Raw genomic sequence first — 19,239 nt, forward strand, 5'->3', positions numbered from 1 at the left:
TGTGTATAAAAGACACCGGTCACAAAATCAATCTCTTCCATTCAAACCTCCACCATGAGAGACCAAATAGCTGTCAATGGATGTCAGCGACAAGTCTGTAGACCTGCACAAGGCTGGAATGGGCTACAAGCCCATCTGTAAGAAGCTTGGTGAGAAACTGTTGGCATGATGATTCGAAAATGGAAGAAATACAAGATAAGGGTCAATCGCCCTCGCTCTGGAGCTCCATGTAAGATCTCAACTTGTGGAGTAAGGATGATTCTGAGAAAGGTGAGGGATCATCCCAAAATTACATGGGAGGAGCTTGTTAATGATCTCAAGGGAGCTAGGAAAACCAGAGAAAACCATTGATAACACTTCTTTCGGCTTTTCCCTTCAGGGGTCGCCACAGCGAATCATCTCTCTCCACCTATCCCTATCTTCTGCATCCTCAACACTTGCACCCACTAGCTTCATATCCGTTAATTACATCCATATACCTCCTCTTTGGCCTCCCTCTTTGCCTCCTGCCTGGCAGCTCCATGTCCAACATTCTCCTACCAATATACTCACTCTCCCTCCTCTGAACATGTCCAAACCATCTTAATCTGGCCTGCCTAACTTTGTCCCCCAAACATCCAACATGAGCTGTCCCTCTGATGTACTCGTTCCTAATCCTGTCCAATCTTGTCACTCCCCAAAAGAACCTCAACATCTTCAGCTCGGCTACCTCTAGCTCTGACTCCTGTCTCTTCTTCAGTGACACTGTCTCTAAACCATACAGCACGGCCGGTCTCACCACTGTCCTGTACACCTTCCCCTTGATTCTCACTGATATTTTCCTATCACACAGAACTCCTGACACCTTTCTCCACCCATTCCAACCTGCCTGCACTCGCTTCTTTACGTCTTTCCCTCTCTTTCCATTACTCTGGACTGTTGACCTCAAGTACTTAAACTCCTGTACCTTCTTGAAGTGAAGTGACATACGGCTAAGTACGGTGACCCATACTCAGAATTCGTTCTCTGCATTTAACCCGTCTAAAGTACACACACAGCAGTGAACACACACACCGTGAACACACACCCGGAGCAGTGGGCAGCCATTTTATGCTGCGGCGCCCGGGGAGCAGTTAGGGGGGGAATCGGTGACTTGCTCAAGGGCACCTCAGTCATGGCCGGCCCGAGACTCGAACCCACAACCTTCGGGTTACGAGTCACACTGTCTAACCATTAGACCACGACTGCCCCCTCAGACTCTTAAAACCATTGATAACACACTTCTCCATAATGGATTGAGATCCTACAGTGCCTGCATGGTCCCCCTGCTCAAGAATGCACATGTACAGGCCTGTGTGAAGTTCAGGGAAGGCTTGGGAGAATGTGATGTGGTCAGATGAGATCAAAATTGAGCTCTTCCGTGTCAACTCGTCTCGTGTTCGCAGAGAAATGCCGAATATGACCCCAAGAGCACCATCCCCACTATCAAACATGGAGGTGGAAACATTCTACATTCTAGGGTTGTTTCTCTGCTAAGGGTACAGGAAGACTTCACCACATTGAGGGGGCTGGTGAACGGGGACATGTATCGTAGAATCATGGGTGAGAACCTTTTGGCCTAAGCCAGAAAACAGGATGGGTCATCGATGGGTCTTTCAGCACGGCAATGACCCAAAAATACTGCCAAGGCAAAAAAGAAGTGGTTAAAGAAGAAACAAATAAAATCATGGAGTGGCCTAGCCAGTCTTCGGAAGGAGCAAAAATGGACCAAAATTCCTCGTGAGATGTGCGTAAACCTGGTGATCAACTACAAAAAACATCTGATCTCTGTGCTTGCCAATTAGGGCTTTGCCACCAAGTACTAAGTCACGTTTTGCTTGAGTATCAAATACTTATTTCACTAAATCAAATACAAATTAATTTATAACCTTTACTTTTACTTTACTTTTGATTTTTTTTGTTTGTCTCTCCGCTAAAATAGACCTACCATAAATATTTTTTGTACGGGGGTAAACTTATAAAATCAGCAGAGGATCAGATAATTATTTCCCTCTCTGTACATACATTAAACAATCTATTGTATTAGTCCTATCAAGCTTTTGGCCTGTTTGATGTAGAAACGACTCATTTTCACTCAATTCATGCAAGTTACAGATGTGTTAGGAATTCACATTATTCATTCATTCATTCATTCATTCATTCATTCATTTTCTACCGCTTATCCGAACTACCTCGGGTCACGTGGAGCCTGTGCCTTCTCAGTCGTCTCAGGCGTCATCGGGCATCGAGGCAGGATACACCCTGGACGGAGGGAATTCACATTATAGAACTGGAATTCTCTAAAAAGTAATAAAGGAAAAGTATAAAGGAATCCTGCTTGAGAAGCAACTCACCATAAGACACATAGGTAGGCCATGAGTAATCACTTAGTGAACTTCTGTGTGTCTGTGCATTTCAAGACCTTCCAACAATGTCACGGTGTTATTTATGATGTAATATTGCATTCATACTGCCATGTCTAACCATTCTTCTTACTCGTACACATTTTGGAGCACATGCACACTATCTAGAGTTTGGTTTTATGGGTAAAGGTTTTTGGACACCTTGACACACCCATAGGTGGTTCTTCCCCAAACTGTTGGTAGCACACAATTATAAAGCATAGGATGTTTTGTTGCTGTAGCATCACAGTTTCCCTTCATTGGAACTAAAGAAAACTAACTTGATCCAGCATGACACAAAATGAGACCCATGGAGACATGTTTTGTCAAAGTTGTAGTTGGAAAGTCAATTGACCTGCACAGAGCCATAATTTGAAGTCCACTGAACACGTTTGGGATGAAGATAAAATTCGACTGCACCCCCCTCACATGACACACACCAAAATCTAGTGGAATGCCTTTTCAGAAGAGTAGAGGTTATTGGTGATGGTCAGCTATCCAAACTTATGGCTGCTATATATATATATATATATATATATCCTGCAGTAAGAAGTACAAGTACCTTAGTAAGTACTGTACGTGCACTTATAATGCATAAATTATAGCCTATATATCTCTTGTGCCATTTGTGTTTTTAAGATGTATGAAGATGGTCTGTACATTCTCATGCCCAGAGATATTAGTATACTGCTATATTTGGATATCTTACTTTAGCCAGCAGGAGGCAGGGTGGCTTAGTGGTTAGTGACTCCCACCTCCAGGGATGTGTGTTCAAATTCATTTTTCACCCTGTATTTGTAGAGTTTGCTTGGGAATATCCTCAGTATTCTGATATCTTCTCCACTCCAAACTACCATATATGTATGGGGGCAGTGGTGGCTCAAGTGGTTAAGGCTCTGGGTTGATGATTGGTATGTCAAGCCCCAGCACTGCCAAGCTGCCATATTTTGGGTAATTGAGCAAGGACCTTAACCCTCACTGCTCCAGGGGTTCTGTATCATAGCTGCCCCTGTGCTCCGACACCAACCTCCTCAGTTGTGAAGTAACGAATTCCACTGTGCTGTAGTGTATATGTGGTAGTGATAAATGTTTCTATGTCCCAATTTCATTTCAAATTTTATTTGACTCTCAGAAATGTATTAAAATTTTATTCTAAATTGTGTGGAATGTGTGTGAATCTGCTCTGCTACAGACTGGCTACCTTTCTAGGGATTACCCTGCCTTGTGCCCAGAGTCCCCTGGGACAGGCCCCAGGCTCCCTGCAACACAGTGTAGGAAAAATCATTCAGAAAATTTCACCCAGCTGAATATTGAATATTGGGTGGCGAGAATCTGATCTGTGTTTGAGTCAAAACAGAGAGAACCTTTACCTTACAGGGTTAAAATGTACGTAAGACGTTCAAGTAAAGCATATTTACAGATTTAAAGGTAAAGACGGCCAATATGAACTGGTCCATCATGAATGTTAAAACAGTAAAGTGCAAAAAAAACCCAACAACTTACATTTTAATTTTCCTTCATCATTTCATCCTTTGTACAATGTAATACACAGCCATTCATAAATTTGGTCAGGGGAACATGTTTAAACATAGTGAAGATGTTTAAGAGCAAATAAGCATCATAGCGATGAAAGTTTTTTAATAGTTTGCCTGGTAACTGTATTATACAGTTCAGAACTGTTTATTGGAGCAAGAATTATTTAGTTTAGTTATAGTTGTAGTTTAGGGGGCACGGTGGCTTACCGGTTAGCACGTTCGCCTCACACCTAAAGGGTCGGGGTTCGATTCCCGCCTCCACCTTGTGTGTGTGGAGTTTGCATGTTCTCCCCGTGCCCCGGGGGTTTCCTCCGGGTACTCCGGTTTCCTCCCCCGGTCCAAAGACATGCATGGTAGGTTGATTGGCATCTCTGGAAAATTGTCCCTAGTGTGTGATTGCATGAGTGAATGAGAGTGTGTGCATGTGCCCTGTGATGGGTTGGCACTCCGTCCAGGGTGTATCCTGCCTTGATGCCCAATGACGCCTGAGATAGGCACAGGCTCCCCGTGACCCAAGGTAGCTCGGATAAGCGGTAGAAGATGAATGAATGAATAGTTATAGTTTATTGTAATAACTAGCCCTAATACTGCTAAGCTGAGATGGATCATAATCCTTAAATCATCAATAAGATTAAATAATTGAAATATTTTCAAGTCTGATTATGTTTATATTTGATGTTTAACTGATGCATTCAATTCATGGTTCCTGTTCCAAGCCTTTAAAATATGCATGATTCATAGGCCTTCATGGACTGGGTCATCTCATTCGGTTAAAAATACTGCTTTGACATCATTAATTGTGGAGCCTGAAACATGTACTTGTGTCCTTTCAAGGACTCTTATGCTGTGTTAGCAAAAATGACATCACAGCAAAAAAAAAAAGGAATCTAAAGTGATTTATTTAAAAAAGGGGGAGTGGGGGGTAAAACAAGCAGCATTGTTATCTTGGACTTCAGGACAAGAAGTGCTGACAATAACAAACTTGTTCTGTCGACATCCCCGCATTTAGGAGGTCCAAAGGCCAGTCTAGGTTGCTCTGTTACCATAGCAACACTACTATGGTAACAGAGCAGGTAATCCCAGTTGACTCTCTTTTCCCTGGAGAAGCACACTACACAGAATAAGAAATCATGGCTTTCAGACAATATGTAGTAGGCTATATGTCCATGCAGGGAGGCTTTTACCCCTAAAACAACTGCATTTTTAATATTTACATGATAAATGAATATAGTCTTTATTCAAGCATTAGCATCGATTCAAATGCAAAGCCAAACAGTTGTGTCAGCTGTATCCCAAATGACATAATATACATTATGCACATACAGTATGCTACTCTGCTGTATAATGTATGAATTTTAGTAATATTAGTAATATTGTAACGTGAACACAAACCCGCAGCCACCAGAGGGAACCCTCTCCCAAATTTTAGCCATTTTCAGATTCTACTTCCAGATCAAGGAAATTTAAACCATGCTCATCACTGCCGTATAACATACAACACTGCTGGACAACCTAATTTAAATTCGGAATCCCAAGGAATATCTGGATCTCAGAGAGGTTTTCAGAAAAGACCTTGCATCCAAACTATCACCTCATCATCAGTGGGACTGCACCATTGATCTCCTTCCAAACACCACTCTGCCCAAGAGACGGATTTACCCCCTCTCAGCACCAGAAGCCAAGGCAATGGAAGAATATGTTACCGGATAGGAGCTGTTTTATCACAAAGACATGGAACCCCAGGGAGACTTTTCCCATGTGCATTCTTCTCCTGAAAACCCAGCAGAAGCAAACTACGTCTTGGAGAATCGGGAACTCCTCTCCATCAAGGAGGTGCTCAGCTAGTAGAGACACTGGCTCAAGTTCTGATGGGCCACAAGAACCTGAAATATATAAAGAATGCCAAATGACTTAGCCCCAGGCAGGCACATTGGGCCTTATACTTTACAAGATTCAACTACTCTGTTTCCTACCAACCAGGGACCAAGAACAGCAAAGCTCCCATCATCATGACCCAATGAACTCTGAACCAAGCCCGAACCCATTCTTCCTTTGACCAACATTGTGGCACCCATACGATGGGACATTATGGAGGAAATCCTCCGAGTAACCAACAGAATGAGGCACCACCACTGGAATGCCCACCCATGCGGAAATTCCTCCAGGCCTCTCTGCGAATCCAGGTTATGGAATGGGGTTCGCACGTCCATTAGCACAGGACACCCAGACGTCCAACGTACCACACTCCTGCTTAATGACTTTTGGTTACCCACACTGGCCCAGGACATCTGAGCTTACGAGGCCTGCTTCATCTGAGTACAAGTGCACACCCCTTCCCCCTTCCATGGACTTACATCTGGGAGGGCTTTGTCGCTGATCTGCCCTATACCCATGGCTTCACCACCATTCTGGTGGCCGAAGATTGATGATCTGAAGCTTGTAGGCTAATCCTGTTAAAAAGCACCACAATAGAGACAGCTACAACCCTCTTTAAACACTTGATTGATGCTATGGAGTTCCAGAGGACATCGTCTCTGACGGGGGGGTCCAGATAACATCACAAGTATGGGGAGCATTCTGCAAAAAAATCAGGATAAACGTCAGCCTAATGTCTAGCTACCATCACCAATCCAGTGGGCAAGCCAATAGACTAAATCAAGTGCTGTATACAATATCTGGTGGATTGGGAAAGATACGGACCTGAGGAATGCTCTTGGGTCAACACACATGACATTTTGGACCCAACACTTAGCAGAGAGTTTTAGATATTATCGTTGACGAATGTTTTGCCTGCGCATTGTTTATGGCTCTTGCTCCTGATATAGGTTTATTAGCTGAGTTTCTCAATAAATTCACTTCTGGTTACTGCACATGGATCCTACTCTACCTTCGTTACAAATATTGTCTCAAATGGAACTTGTTAACTGTTTTTTTTTTTTTTTCTAACCAGAAGTATAAGCTGTTACCCCGGCCAACATCAAGTGACGGCAAACGCACAGAATTTCACATTACTAGCTTTAGCAGAGTACAATGAATTTTTGAAATGTTAAAAAAAGTGTACTAATTTAAAAGAATTTTTTTTTCTCATTGTGTCAGCGTACTGCGTAAGCAAAACTGCGAGCCTTCGAGATTTCACACTACCATTTTTTCAGTTTAACAAGTGTATCATCCATATACGTGAAATACTCATCTACTTTTTAGTGTGAACACAGGAATCACACTATTTATACTACATGGTGTAAAACAGTGGGTCACGGTGGGTTATGTTAGCACATTCGCCTCACACCTCCAGGGTTGGGAGTTCGATTCCCGCCTCCACCTTGTGTGTGTGGAGTTTGCATGTTCTCCCCGTGCCTCGGGGGTTTCCTCCGGGTACTCCGGTTTCCTCCCCCGGTCCAAAGACATGCACGGTAGGTTGATTGGCATCTCTGGAAAATTGTCCGTAGTGTGTGATTGCGTGAGTGAATGAGTGTGTGTGTGTGTGCCCTGCGATGGGTTGGCACTCTGTCCAGGGTGTATCCTGCCTTGATGCCCGATGACGCCTGAGATAGGCACAGGCTCCCCGTGACCCGAGGTAGTTCGGATAAGCGGTAGAAAATGAATGAATGGTGTAAAACAGTGCGTAGGTTTTGGCTGTTATTTGGGATGCACTTACTGTGATAGTGATAGTATATCACTATATGTAGTAGTGATAGTAATAGTGATAGATACAGTTATAGTTCAGTGATAATGTATTACCAAGGTATTCTCTTTAGAGTTCTAGCAGGAGCATTTGTAAAAGAAATGCGTATTTAATAAATCCAGGTTGTTAGGAACTCTCATAAGATATGAATTTTTCCCAGAGTTTACATCTGAACCAATATGATAAAAACCTGCTTTGACCACCTTCTGTCTTGCTCTTTAACATCTTAATGAACTGTATATTAAAATGACAGTGCATATATTTTTGTTCTGTTTATTAGCTAACATATAGTGTATAGCTCAACACAATTGTGCAGTTTTGTCCATATAAGAGAAAAATATTTATTGCATTCTCTTTATGTACATACAAATGGTTTGTTTAACTTTCACCTTAACTGTAACACATGCTTAAAAGAAAGAACGATTATCACACATCAAATATCCTGAATATATTTGATCACAGAATGTGATTTGTGTCAGAGATGGTTGTCCTAACCAAAAACAGTACAACTATACATTGACGTTCCCTTGTAACTCAAACATTTGAATCAGCTAACACAACTTACACAATAAAGTATAACAAATTGAGCTGTTTCATATCAGTCCCTTCAGGATTTCTTGTTTTTGGGAGCTTGCAATTTTTCAAAATTGGGACATGATATGTGGCATCATCACAGCATGTATTCAGCATTACATACATGTCCTCACTGGTAGGAGTTTATCAGAAAAATCATGTGCTTGTAATTTCACCAATTCAAGATGGTTTCCACAAATAAAAGCACAGAAATACTCCACAAGCAGAAAGCAGGAAAATCAAGCATTTTTAGCCACAACCATCACAAAAATCCCTCTGAGAAATACTGTCTGTCATATGGGACATTAAAGAAACATCCTTGGATTTAACTGGTTGTATTTTCTCTGAACTGTTGCACTGCCTTGCTAATAAACTAGTGTACTACATGAATAGCCAACTAGAAAAATATACTTTAATTTCAAGAAAAGTGTGCAAATAAAATGAAATCAATTTCTTTTGGTGATACAAGTGTACGTATTACTTGTGTACAGCTTGCTAATTAGGCAGCTTGCTATGAACTAAAGCCCTATGTGTACACAACAAATCAAATATAATTCTTTTTCAGTATGTTCTGTGTTTTATTACATCATGCATTTTATTTGCCATTTTGAAAAGGAAATTACATCAGCCTTCTTTGCAAATTCTGGTTAAATCAATCCCTCAGACAATTTTCACAATAATAATAATAATAATAAAGCAGGGACACTTCTGACGAACGATGGAAATTCCTCCTCCCATTTGGAGATTTGGAAAGCAAGTAAGTGCACAGATTTTGGATTATTAATATGGTTAAAATGCCCGTTGTAGTACCTTTCTCCGTGGTGCATTGGTGTTATCCTGTGGGCTATGCACTTGTGTTTTGGGGCCTTCATTATAATACAGTAGATTGTATACTTACATTGTATATTTCTTTCTGCTAAAATATAAAAATATAAAAAAAAATAATGTAATAGAAATAAAACCAACATTCACAGACATCAGGCATTCACATGCATAGACACGATAAAGAAGTCATAGCATGCAAATCGTAAGGCAAATCGTACCTACCATATTATTCAGTGCAGTGATCAGACATTCCTATTGCTAGAAATTTAAATAACCAAATGACACACTTATAAGACTTAATCATGTAGTTAAATCTACAGGATAAGAGTCCACTTTATTCTTGTGAAGAGTTTTAAAAATCAGCGGTGTTTAGAGCAGACAGGACATCCATGAAAGAAACACAAGGCATTTTAAACAGCAAACCTGATCTGGGATCAGATTATAGCTGATTCTCTTAATTGATGTTTTTTCCTAGTGTCCAAGAAGATAAATGATCTGGAACAGCACTCCTATATGGGGGTTTGGGAACCCAGCCCAGTGACATTCACTTTGAGATACCCAGCGAAGATTTTGTGTACTCGTACACTACATAGCTGATGCTGACAGCTGGAATGACCTTCATGAAGTTGGGTAGGATCCCCCGATAGAGACCGAAAATGCCTTCGTTCGCCACAATGCTCTTAATCAGTGAGCGCATAGAAGGCTGCTCCGTGTTTCCAAACGATGCTGAAAGTTCAACATAGAAATGACACCAGCTATTAACACATTCTTATATAGTGTATTAGCCTGAATTGGGTTTACTAAAGCACTTTACAAACAAATGTATTTAGTTCTATTTGTTTCTCTAAATAAATATGAACACACTCCTACATGAAGCTTAATTAATACGAACCCTTAAGCCATCATGGACTTTTGTAACTAATGTGCCCCTTTCCTTTATTGCCAACTAACAGCTCTCTAAATGCCTCCTAAAATGCCAGCCATCTCTGTATTCCCTTCAGCTCTCACTCCTGCACAAACAGCATAGGGACACATCTGGTGTCCATCAAGCATTCAAGTGGGGCTCTCTGAGCTCTTTGGGGCTTTTTAATTAACACAGTACCTACCTTGTGCCTGCATACGAGTGCGTACCAAAGCCAGAGGGTAGCTGGCCAGCTGCCCACATGTGCTGGAGACAGTACCACAGCCCAGCAGGACCAGAACACCGGGGTTTGCTGTGTCTTTTGCGTAGTGTGAGAGCCAGGCATTCTTTAGGCTCTAAAAGTGGCAGAATGCAAGAACTGGATTAGAAATTGTAGTATGCAATTTTGGATGCTGCCCAAGTGTTTAATTTGTCTTAATTAATTTATCCAATTTCGGTATTATATCACATAAGCATTAATAAAATAATTTAAAAAAAGAGAAAGTGGCCCAGCAGCAAATCATGCACTCTCCCGGGTAGTGAGCTAACCCAGCCAATGAAGAGTTAACTCTTATTGTCGGTCTCAAGCTCGGATAAAATGGGAGGGTTGCGCCAGGAAGGTCATCTGGTGTAAAACCTGTACCAAATCAAATACGCGGACTAGATGATCCGCTGTGATGACCCCAAACAGGGAGCAGCATTACATATGACTATCACAGTAAGTGAGTACCAGGTTAAAGAGTAAAACCTCTTTGTAATCACAGTGCACTGCTGTACGTATATGGATGGATGACTACCCTGATTCATGACAGGTAGATTAAGCACTGTGGGGGTAATTAATTGGTTTAATAGGTAGACAGGTATACAATCCCACTGTATTCAAAATTAATAGGCTCTATAATGACAATCAGTGTGTGGCTATAACTGCATGTACCTCATAAACAGCAAGGTCAATGCCAGCGTAAGGGATAATGCCCAGCGTGTTGGGGACGTAACCTTTATAGAAAGCCTTAATGCCCTCTCTTTTCAGAATTGACCTGGCACAGTCGATCATCCCAGAATACTGTCCGGTACTCCTCAGGGTCAGTCTAGTCTTCACTACCTGGTGAAAAGAGAAAATAGGACATATTTCTGTTTATCTACATATGAGATTATAATTACTGTTTAGAAATTATGGGAACAATGTTGACTTTATTTATAAACGTCTTACTAAACTATAGCTGGATTCAATTTTAATGCTCAAGAAAAAAATAAGTTAACTGACTAAGACATTGGCATCTTTACATCCTTAGATTTATGCCTGAAAGTGGAAAAAGTAAAGAAGATCAATAAACATTTTAAAGGCTCACCTCCATAGGGTAAATGGACGTTTGTGCTGTGGCACCGGCTAAAGAGCCAGCCATGAATCTCTGTGCTGTCTCTATTTTATCACCATCGGATGACAGGTACTTCTTATACTGAAAGGTATAATATGTATCGGCAATGACCATGTACAGATACACAGCATTAAAGAGTGGGGGTCATGAAAGTTAAATTTAAAAGCAATTTAACATAAACTTACACGTCTACATACACCAAAGCTTTTCATATACAAACATGGTCACTGTTAGAAATATATAATGTTTTTCTTAGGTGAAAGACTAGAAGTAATCATGAATTACTCCACTTTTTATTTCTTAGTTTGAAATTCATGGAGGATTTAAGAATGCTTGAAAGAAATAATACGGAAGATGACAAGCTTTTAAAGCGTATTTAATAGGGGTATTTATTTAAAATATGCTGCATAGCACAGATCAACTTTCTTCAGTTCTGTACAGACAGATTTGGATTCTTCAGAAACTCTTTTGAGGAAGTGGATGCAAAGTGTACAAGGAATAACCACAGAGCAAAGCACAAACCAAAAGAACACCACGCAGAAATAGTGAACGAAGGCTACGGATGTAGAGCAACAAACAACATGCCACAATAACAGGTGACACGAGTGTGACACATTGAAACTTAAGTAAGGTTGCTCATTACTGAAAAGCATCATGTCATGTACAGGGGCTGGGGGAATTTTGCTCAATTCCTTGCTAAATACCACGAAAAAAAATTTACATCACCTTCTGACCATGAATCAAGGAGAGCTCCCTATAAAAATTTCATCACTACATCACACTCATCCTCTTTCCTATTCTCTTCTATTTGAGGACATTTTTTTGCTTGTACCATGGGAGAAGGCTAGTCTATTATTATGATTTTCACCATTATTGACTGTATTGGTGAACATAATACATGGCCTGTTCTTTGTGTTATTGTTTGGCAGCTTGGACACTGTGGACAGTTCATAACTCCTAACTTGTATGAAGCTCTTGTGTATGTCATGGCAGGGTGATGAGTTGTTTGTTCTGCCAGACCTGGAGGGATTTAGACTTGAACACTGCCTAAATTGTTTGGGATCTGAACACATGCATAGAGAGCCCTGGCATAACTGAAAACATAATGCTTTAGTGATGCAGGAAGCAAGCCTCCTGGGTTCTGGAAATACTGCATCACTTACTGCTGTGCGCAGCAGTGAAGAGAACAGCAGATCAACTGCAGGGCTTCATGCAATCACTAACCTTAGTGACTCACTCAAAAACCATCACACTACTGTGCAAATCAGATGTAATAAGAATGGCCATGGATTTGAAAGAGGCGATTCCACTTTTCAGTAGCTGTCGCATACAGGGAATTTCTCCTTCGCTTCACACATATTTCAGCTATGTCACCCACTGCGTTCAAGTGCATGTGAGCTAGAACAACATGTTTTTAGCTTTGCATGTGGATGTGCTAGGATTAAGAGTTAATAACCAAGTGTCACTTAACTCCTTTTCAATCTGTTCAGTGGCATGAAGCTGGACTCACATGCAAGACTTCTTGACAGAGGATAGAAACATCTCATTTATGGATATAATCATGAAACTGAATGGTCACACATCACACATTTGTATAACTTTGGACATAAGTATTAGCAACTCCAGTATTTAAACTGGGTATGTTGCAGATGCCTAATGAAAGTTGAGTGGCAAAACTTGAAAATAAAAGAAAAATGAGTATTCCGCGTCAGCATATTAAACTCTCTCACTCACTCACTCATTTTCTATCGCTTATCTGAACTACCTCGGGTCACGGGGAGCCTGTGCCTATCTCGGGCATCAAGGCAGGATACACCCTGTACGGAGTGCCAACCTATCGCAGGGCACACACACACTCTCTCCTTCACTCATGCAATCACACACTACGGACAATTTTCCAGAGATGCCAATCAACCTACCATGCATGTCTTTGGACCGGGGGAGGAAACCGGAGTACCCGGAGGAAACCCCCGAGGCACGGGGAGAACATGCAAACTCCACACACACAAGGCGGAGGCGTGAATCGAACCCCCAACCCTGGAGGTGTGAGGCAAACGTGCTAACCACTAAGCCACCGTGCCCCCCCTCATATTAAACTCCTGAAATGGAATCTATGTTCCTATGTGTAACCCCTAATTGGGTCAGACTCACTAGTACTACCACAACCTGGTGGTGTTTTCCGTCAACAACGAAGGGTGCAGAAAATCATAAAAATGGTGAAGCTGGGCAAGAAAGCTCTAGAAGTGGACAAGTGAACACCTGTTTTAAGAGCTGTCTACCTATTAAACCAATTCAGTCAGATAGAAGGAATAGGAAATTGATTTCAAGACGATGTACAAAGTAAGAGGATCAGAGAAAAGGAGCAGACAAAGGCTATGGGTCAGGTTGCTTCACCAGTTGAATTCATTTTCGGATTCGGATGTCACTGCAGCACATTTGACACACTATATTACCATGTGTTAATAGGATATTCTGCCAGAAACAACCATTGTTCTGTCTTTTTACTAATGGTTTGAGCCATGAGAAAGAAGTGAAAGTAAGAACCGCAATACCAAAGAAACAAAGGAGCAGTAGTCATTATAAAATCCAGTCAAATCTTTTTCCATTTCCAGATATTGAATCTCATAATGAACTCTGTAATTATCTGATGAGATTAATTAGGTAGTGTGGGTTAGTGCCATGAAAATACAGGGTCACAAGACTTTATGACAGCCCACCTGTTCATAGGCCATGAATTTGATAGCGGTCTCAGGGGCAATTTTTAACACATTGAGGCCATTTCCTCTCCACAGAGATATCACTCCTCCTTCAGCAAGCATCCGTTTGAACCCCCCCACCAGACTGATCTGGTTTGACCTGGACGCAGGAACCTACAACAAGACAAATCTGTGAAACATCAAAACACAATTCAGAGCAATACTATAGTATCTACTGCCCTCAGCAGTGACCCTTCACTTACAGTGCTCTATTTTTGAACTACTCTGTACACGATGAGAGGTAAATAAAGCAACATTAAAATAAACAGCATTGCTCATTTTCTATTCAGAACATCCAGGAACTACTTAAAAATCCATTGGCATTTAAATTCATACATTAAAACTTCATAAAGTAAAATATATATGAGAAAACTGTACCTTTCGTACCTGCATAAAAACCTTTATTCTATCCAAAGGTGCGGTGCCTGTTCGAGAAACTGCCCCTGCTGTTGCCCCGGCAACTAGCTGTCGCCACCAAACACCAGAGATCTTCTCCTCCTTAGTGAACTCATCGGGAACGACAAGATTATCGCCAATGTCCAGCTGCTAACTTGGAGAGGCATAGAGTATAATGCTAATAATTTGATAATCAGCTTATGGGTTGACATTTAGGGAAAAGATGGAGACTATTGGGATTCAATGCATGGTACATGTATCATTTCAAAGGTATCTTTGAAATGAAAGTATTATTATAGGTCTAAAATACTTTCTAAAACTAAATCTTGCACTTTTAGCTGTCATATAATATGTATACCACATATACGATAATAATAATGCAAGTTTATTCCTCTGGAAATAAAACTAGTCATTAAATGGCATATAGGATCATAATGGAGTCCTAGTTATACATCATGCACAAATAAAAGTAAGGCACATGCCATGTTCATTCATTCATTCATTCATTCATTCATTTTCTACCACTTATCCCAACTACCTCGGGTCACGGGGAGCCTGTGCCTATCTCAGGCGTCTTTTGGCATCAAGGCAGGATACACCCTGGACGGAGTGCCAACCCATCACAGGGCACACACACACTCTCATTCACTCACGCAATCACACACTACGGACAATTTTCCAGAGATGCCAATCAACCTACCATGCATGTCTTTGGACCGGGAGAGGAAACCGGAGTACCCGGAGGAAACCCCCGAGGCACGGGGAGAACATGCAAACTCCACACACACAAGGCGTAGGCGGGAATCGAACCCCCAACCCTGGAGGTGTAAGGCGAACGTGCTAACCACTAAGCCACCGTGCCCCCACATGCCATGTTATTACTATATTTAATAGTATTCATTTAGTATTTGCATGATCCAACAAGGTACAACAAGATGGTCCATATTGTAAAGCTACACAAAATGAACTTCAGCTCATACAATTAACTTAACAACAACAATCTCTACAGTATAAAAATAATTTTTTTACTTACAGCTGAACCATGTCATTTCTCTGGTCACTTTAAAAATTGTTTCGGTGTATTTTAGAACTACAACAGCACAAAAAACATTAATTCGAACCGGAACAATATCTGACCGAGGAGTGTTTCCAGTATCTAATAATTTCTTCTAGGTCAGTTGCAGGCATGAACATGAAGTGCTCCCTCCACTCGTTCCAGTCCACCGTCATGGTGCCGTCAACGTCAATGCTGCAAAACAAAAGCGATCATATAAGTCTCATATTCTCAAATCATAACGTAAGAAGCGGCTTGGATCCAGAATATCATCAATATTTGTATTCATAAAGACTCTAATGTGTGGGTTTAGGATCCAAGACACCTAATTAATCAAAGCTAATGTAATGATAGGCTGTTTCTTTAGTGTATTAGATACGTGATTAATGAAGAGCTAGAAAGTTAGGCACATAGATCATTAACTGATTCTTTGCATCCACTCAAGTTATTGATATACAGATGCGTTTCAACTATATTTTAACCTTGATTAATCAGCTAAGTGTTTGGGGAAGGTGTCAATTATGCTACCACAACAGTAACTAGTAATCTAAACACATAGAATTATTTTGTCGTTATGAAGGGTTGTGGTGATATGATGATAATACTGATATTGTGATTAAAAAAGTGCTCATTTTTTCTTGTTGATTAGATATTAGAATGTGAAATATCATAGCTTTGTTTTCTCTGATTTTTTATTCGTTTTAAATCCGAAACAGAAAGCTTACCGCTTTTAGAGAGATGTTCAAGTGAAACCTTTTAAATAATAATAATGTTCAAACCTGTTCAAAGAAATTCTTGAGAAACCCTTTTTATTAAAAAAGATGTTTTATTTCAAATAATGTGAAGTGTGTGTGTGTGTGTGTGTGTGTGTGTGTAGGGTTAGCTACTAACCCAGCCGGAGCTAACTGGTCAGATTGCCTCTCAGCCTAACATGGATAATTGGTCTTCCAGCCTGTAAGCTTAAACAGTGCTTTAATGCCAGACCACCAAACCAGACTATTACAACCAACTAGAGCCAGTCTGGTAAGCTAGAACAAGCTTGACAAATCAGTGTATTCAACATAATCAGTTAGAACCATTATTTAAGTGTCTAAATCTCAATTAAAAAAAGTATATATATATATATATATATATATATATATATATATATATATATATATATATATATATATATATATATGTTCAAATGTATTTATTACAATACTAGAATACTAGAGATCTAGTGAATGTCTAACCTCTGTAGAATTTTCAGTGCTGCTTCTGTGGATATGTCCATTCCCAGTTCAGCCAGAGATTGTTTGATCTCACAGGCATCCAGACGACCTAACAGCCAATTAAGAGAATTACAGCAGCTCCAAACCCTTCAATAATCCACTTTAATTAAGAGTTGCAGAGCCTAATGCAATAAAAGCTCTAAAGCAATAAAAACATGGGCCTAATCTAACTATGACTTCACATATCTGTTATAATATTGGTTTTAAACATAGATACTGTATAGTTGCACTCTGATGTTATATACCGTATAGCGTGAACTGAACATGGTCAGATTTATCTAAATAGGTAATGGGGTGCATTCAATATAATTTGATTTCAACCATTTCAAGGTGCTGCATTAACACTATATTATGATCACATATCATTTACAAGCTCAGCATGACTGTAAATGAGGAATGACAAAACTATTACCATCATTATTCTTGTCTAAGCTCTTGAATGTAAGCCGCAGTTTCTTCTCATGCTCTTTCAGGTATCTGGTGAACTCATTGAAGTCAAGCACACCGTCCCTGTTCTTGTCACCGGTGGCCACTATCTTCTGTCAAGACATGTTAATGGTTAAAGCCAAACAATGGTTGAAGGGAAGTTGTCAAGCATGGAACACAGAATCCTGATTGACCTTATATGACGCTGGAAAATAGCCGTGATTGACTTAACATGGTTCTAAGATGCGTAGGTTGTGTAAGGCATAAAACATAAGATCTTGTAGAGACTTGAAAAAAAAAGTTTGATAGTTTCAGGCTGATATTCAAGATTAAGGCCTATAGACTAGTGTAGATTCCCGAACTGCAATGCAGTTTCAGTCTCTGAATTGTGAATAATTATGTAAAATACACACGTTTACGTTCACGTGCGTTGCTTTTTATCTTTAAGAAACTAACTTTTACATGCACACTAAGGTATAAAATATAAAATAATGTTTTCATAGCCATACAATGTTCTTCCGCCTTTTGAGATTAATATATGATTAAGCTTAACGTGCATAACATTCAACCATTTAAAATAAGTGTAACAATTATACATAAGCAATAAATTCTTTATGAATATAAAAGATTATAATATTTATTTTAATGAATAATGAACAATGATTCACACAAAATATTGATTGACAGTTTTATGTCCTACTTGAATTTTGTGTGTGGGGGGGTGGGGGTGTTAAGAGATGAGATCTGACCACAAATCATACCACAGACATGCTGCCAAAATGGTTTCTACTGTATATTCACTGGCCATTTTATGCAGATTTAAAAACTGGACGATTAAACAGGACAGCAAACGGGAAAACACTGGTAGATTCATGCAGTTTGAAACAGACTTGAGAAAAAAATCAGATTATGATCATTTAGGTTTGGCAAAGCATAAAATCGCGATGCCTTCACGACTCAAAATGTGAATTTAAAGGTGAATGGCAGGCGTGTGTGATTAGAAAACATTAATATGTTAGGAAGATACAGTGACGTATACCAAGCATTAGAGCGCATCGCACGTGCATCTTATTTACAAGTGCAAAATGGTAACATGGGAGCACGTGCATGTAGAATCACGCCTTGTACTAGCAGCAAATTGCTTGTCACAGCTCATAGATAGATATCTATGGTCACAGCTAGGATTATTCACTACTGTAGCTAGGTCTCGGGCGCTAATGCATTCTGGGTGCTTATTGTTCTACCTGGGCTTCTGCAGTACGCAAGGCTATCCCCATCGCTATGAGACCCGACCGAAGCTCCGCCACGTCAACTTTCCCATCTTTATTAGTGTCTAGTTTGTCAAATAGCTCCTCGTAGTTTTTGCTGCTGTTCGCATCCCAGCACCAGCAGTCCTTCATGATAAATCCTCGTAGAAGCGCAAGCATCCCTGCGGTTAGAGGCGGGGCTATGGTTAAGCCACGCCCCGTTTGTGTATGTCAGTTTACATGGTACCACGTTGCATGCGTTAAAGGGCAACTCCACTGAATTTCATAGGGAAAAATCCCTTATTGTTCTTTCATTTTCGTAATCTTAGTGTTCCTTTTTAGTGTATTCTATTAACAAAACAATACAAGCCAAGCTGACCTAGCCATGCTGATCTAGTGAGAAATCACCCAAATCAGATCTCATAAGCTTTAGAAGTTAAATAGTAGTGAGATGTTTATGGGTAGATTATAAATGAGAAACTTGAGGAAACTGTGAGTTTATATCCAATTTATATGAGAAGTTATAAAACAAATACAACTGATGCATTTTATCTTAAAATATGATTTGCTCTAGCAGAAGGTTGTGTTGTTGCCTCATACCTTCAGGCTCTCTAGTTTGATCCTCAGCTCAGGAAACTATATGTGCAGAGTTGTGCTTGTTCTCCCTAAGGTTTTCTCTGGGTTCTCTGGTTTTCACACACTTCCCAAATACATGGATCCATAATTTCAGTATTGTGCAGATCAAGCTTTTGAGTTCACAATGCCCAGGGCTCA

General features: G+C 40.3%; 1 protein-coding gene across 1 annotated transcript; it reads right to left on the reverse strand.

The window, feature by feature from the left end:
• Positions 1-8,172: 8,172 nt before the first annotated feature.
• On the reverse strand, positions 8,173-18,646 carry LOC132846445 (mitochondrial adenyl nucleotide antiporter SLC25A24-like). Its single transcript, XM_060871184.1, has 10 exons — positions 18,463-18,646; positions 17,205-17,331; positions 16,754-16,841; positions 15,602-15,713; positions 14,456-14,614; positions 14,030-14,182; positions 11,286-11,393; positions 10,871-11,038; positions 10,142-10,292; positions 8,173-9,761 (listed from the first exon to the last, which is right to left on the reverse strand). Exons 1-10 carry the CDS (start codon positions 18,643-18,645, stop codon positions 9,580-9,582), a joined length of 1,431 nt encoding a protein of 476 aa, XP_060727167.1. The 5' UTR covers position 18,646; the 3' UTR covers positions 8,173-9,579.
• Positions 18,647-19,239: the final 593 nt, after the last annotated feature.

This window comes from Tachysurus vachellii, chromosome 1 (genome assembly GCF_030014155.1).
Source record: "Tachysurus vachellii isolate PV-2020 chromosome 1, HZAU_Pvac_v1, whole genome shotgun sequence".
Lineage (NCBI taxonomy): Eukaryota > Metazoa > Chordata > Actinopteri > Siluriformes > Bagridae > Tachysurus > Tachysurus vachellii.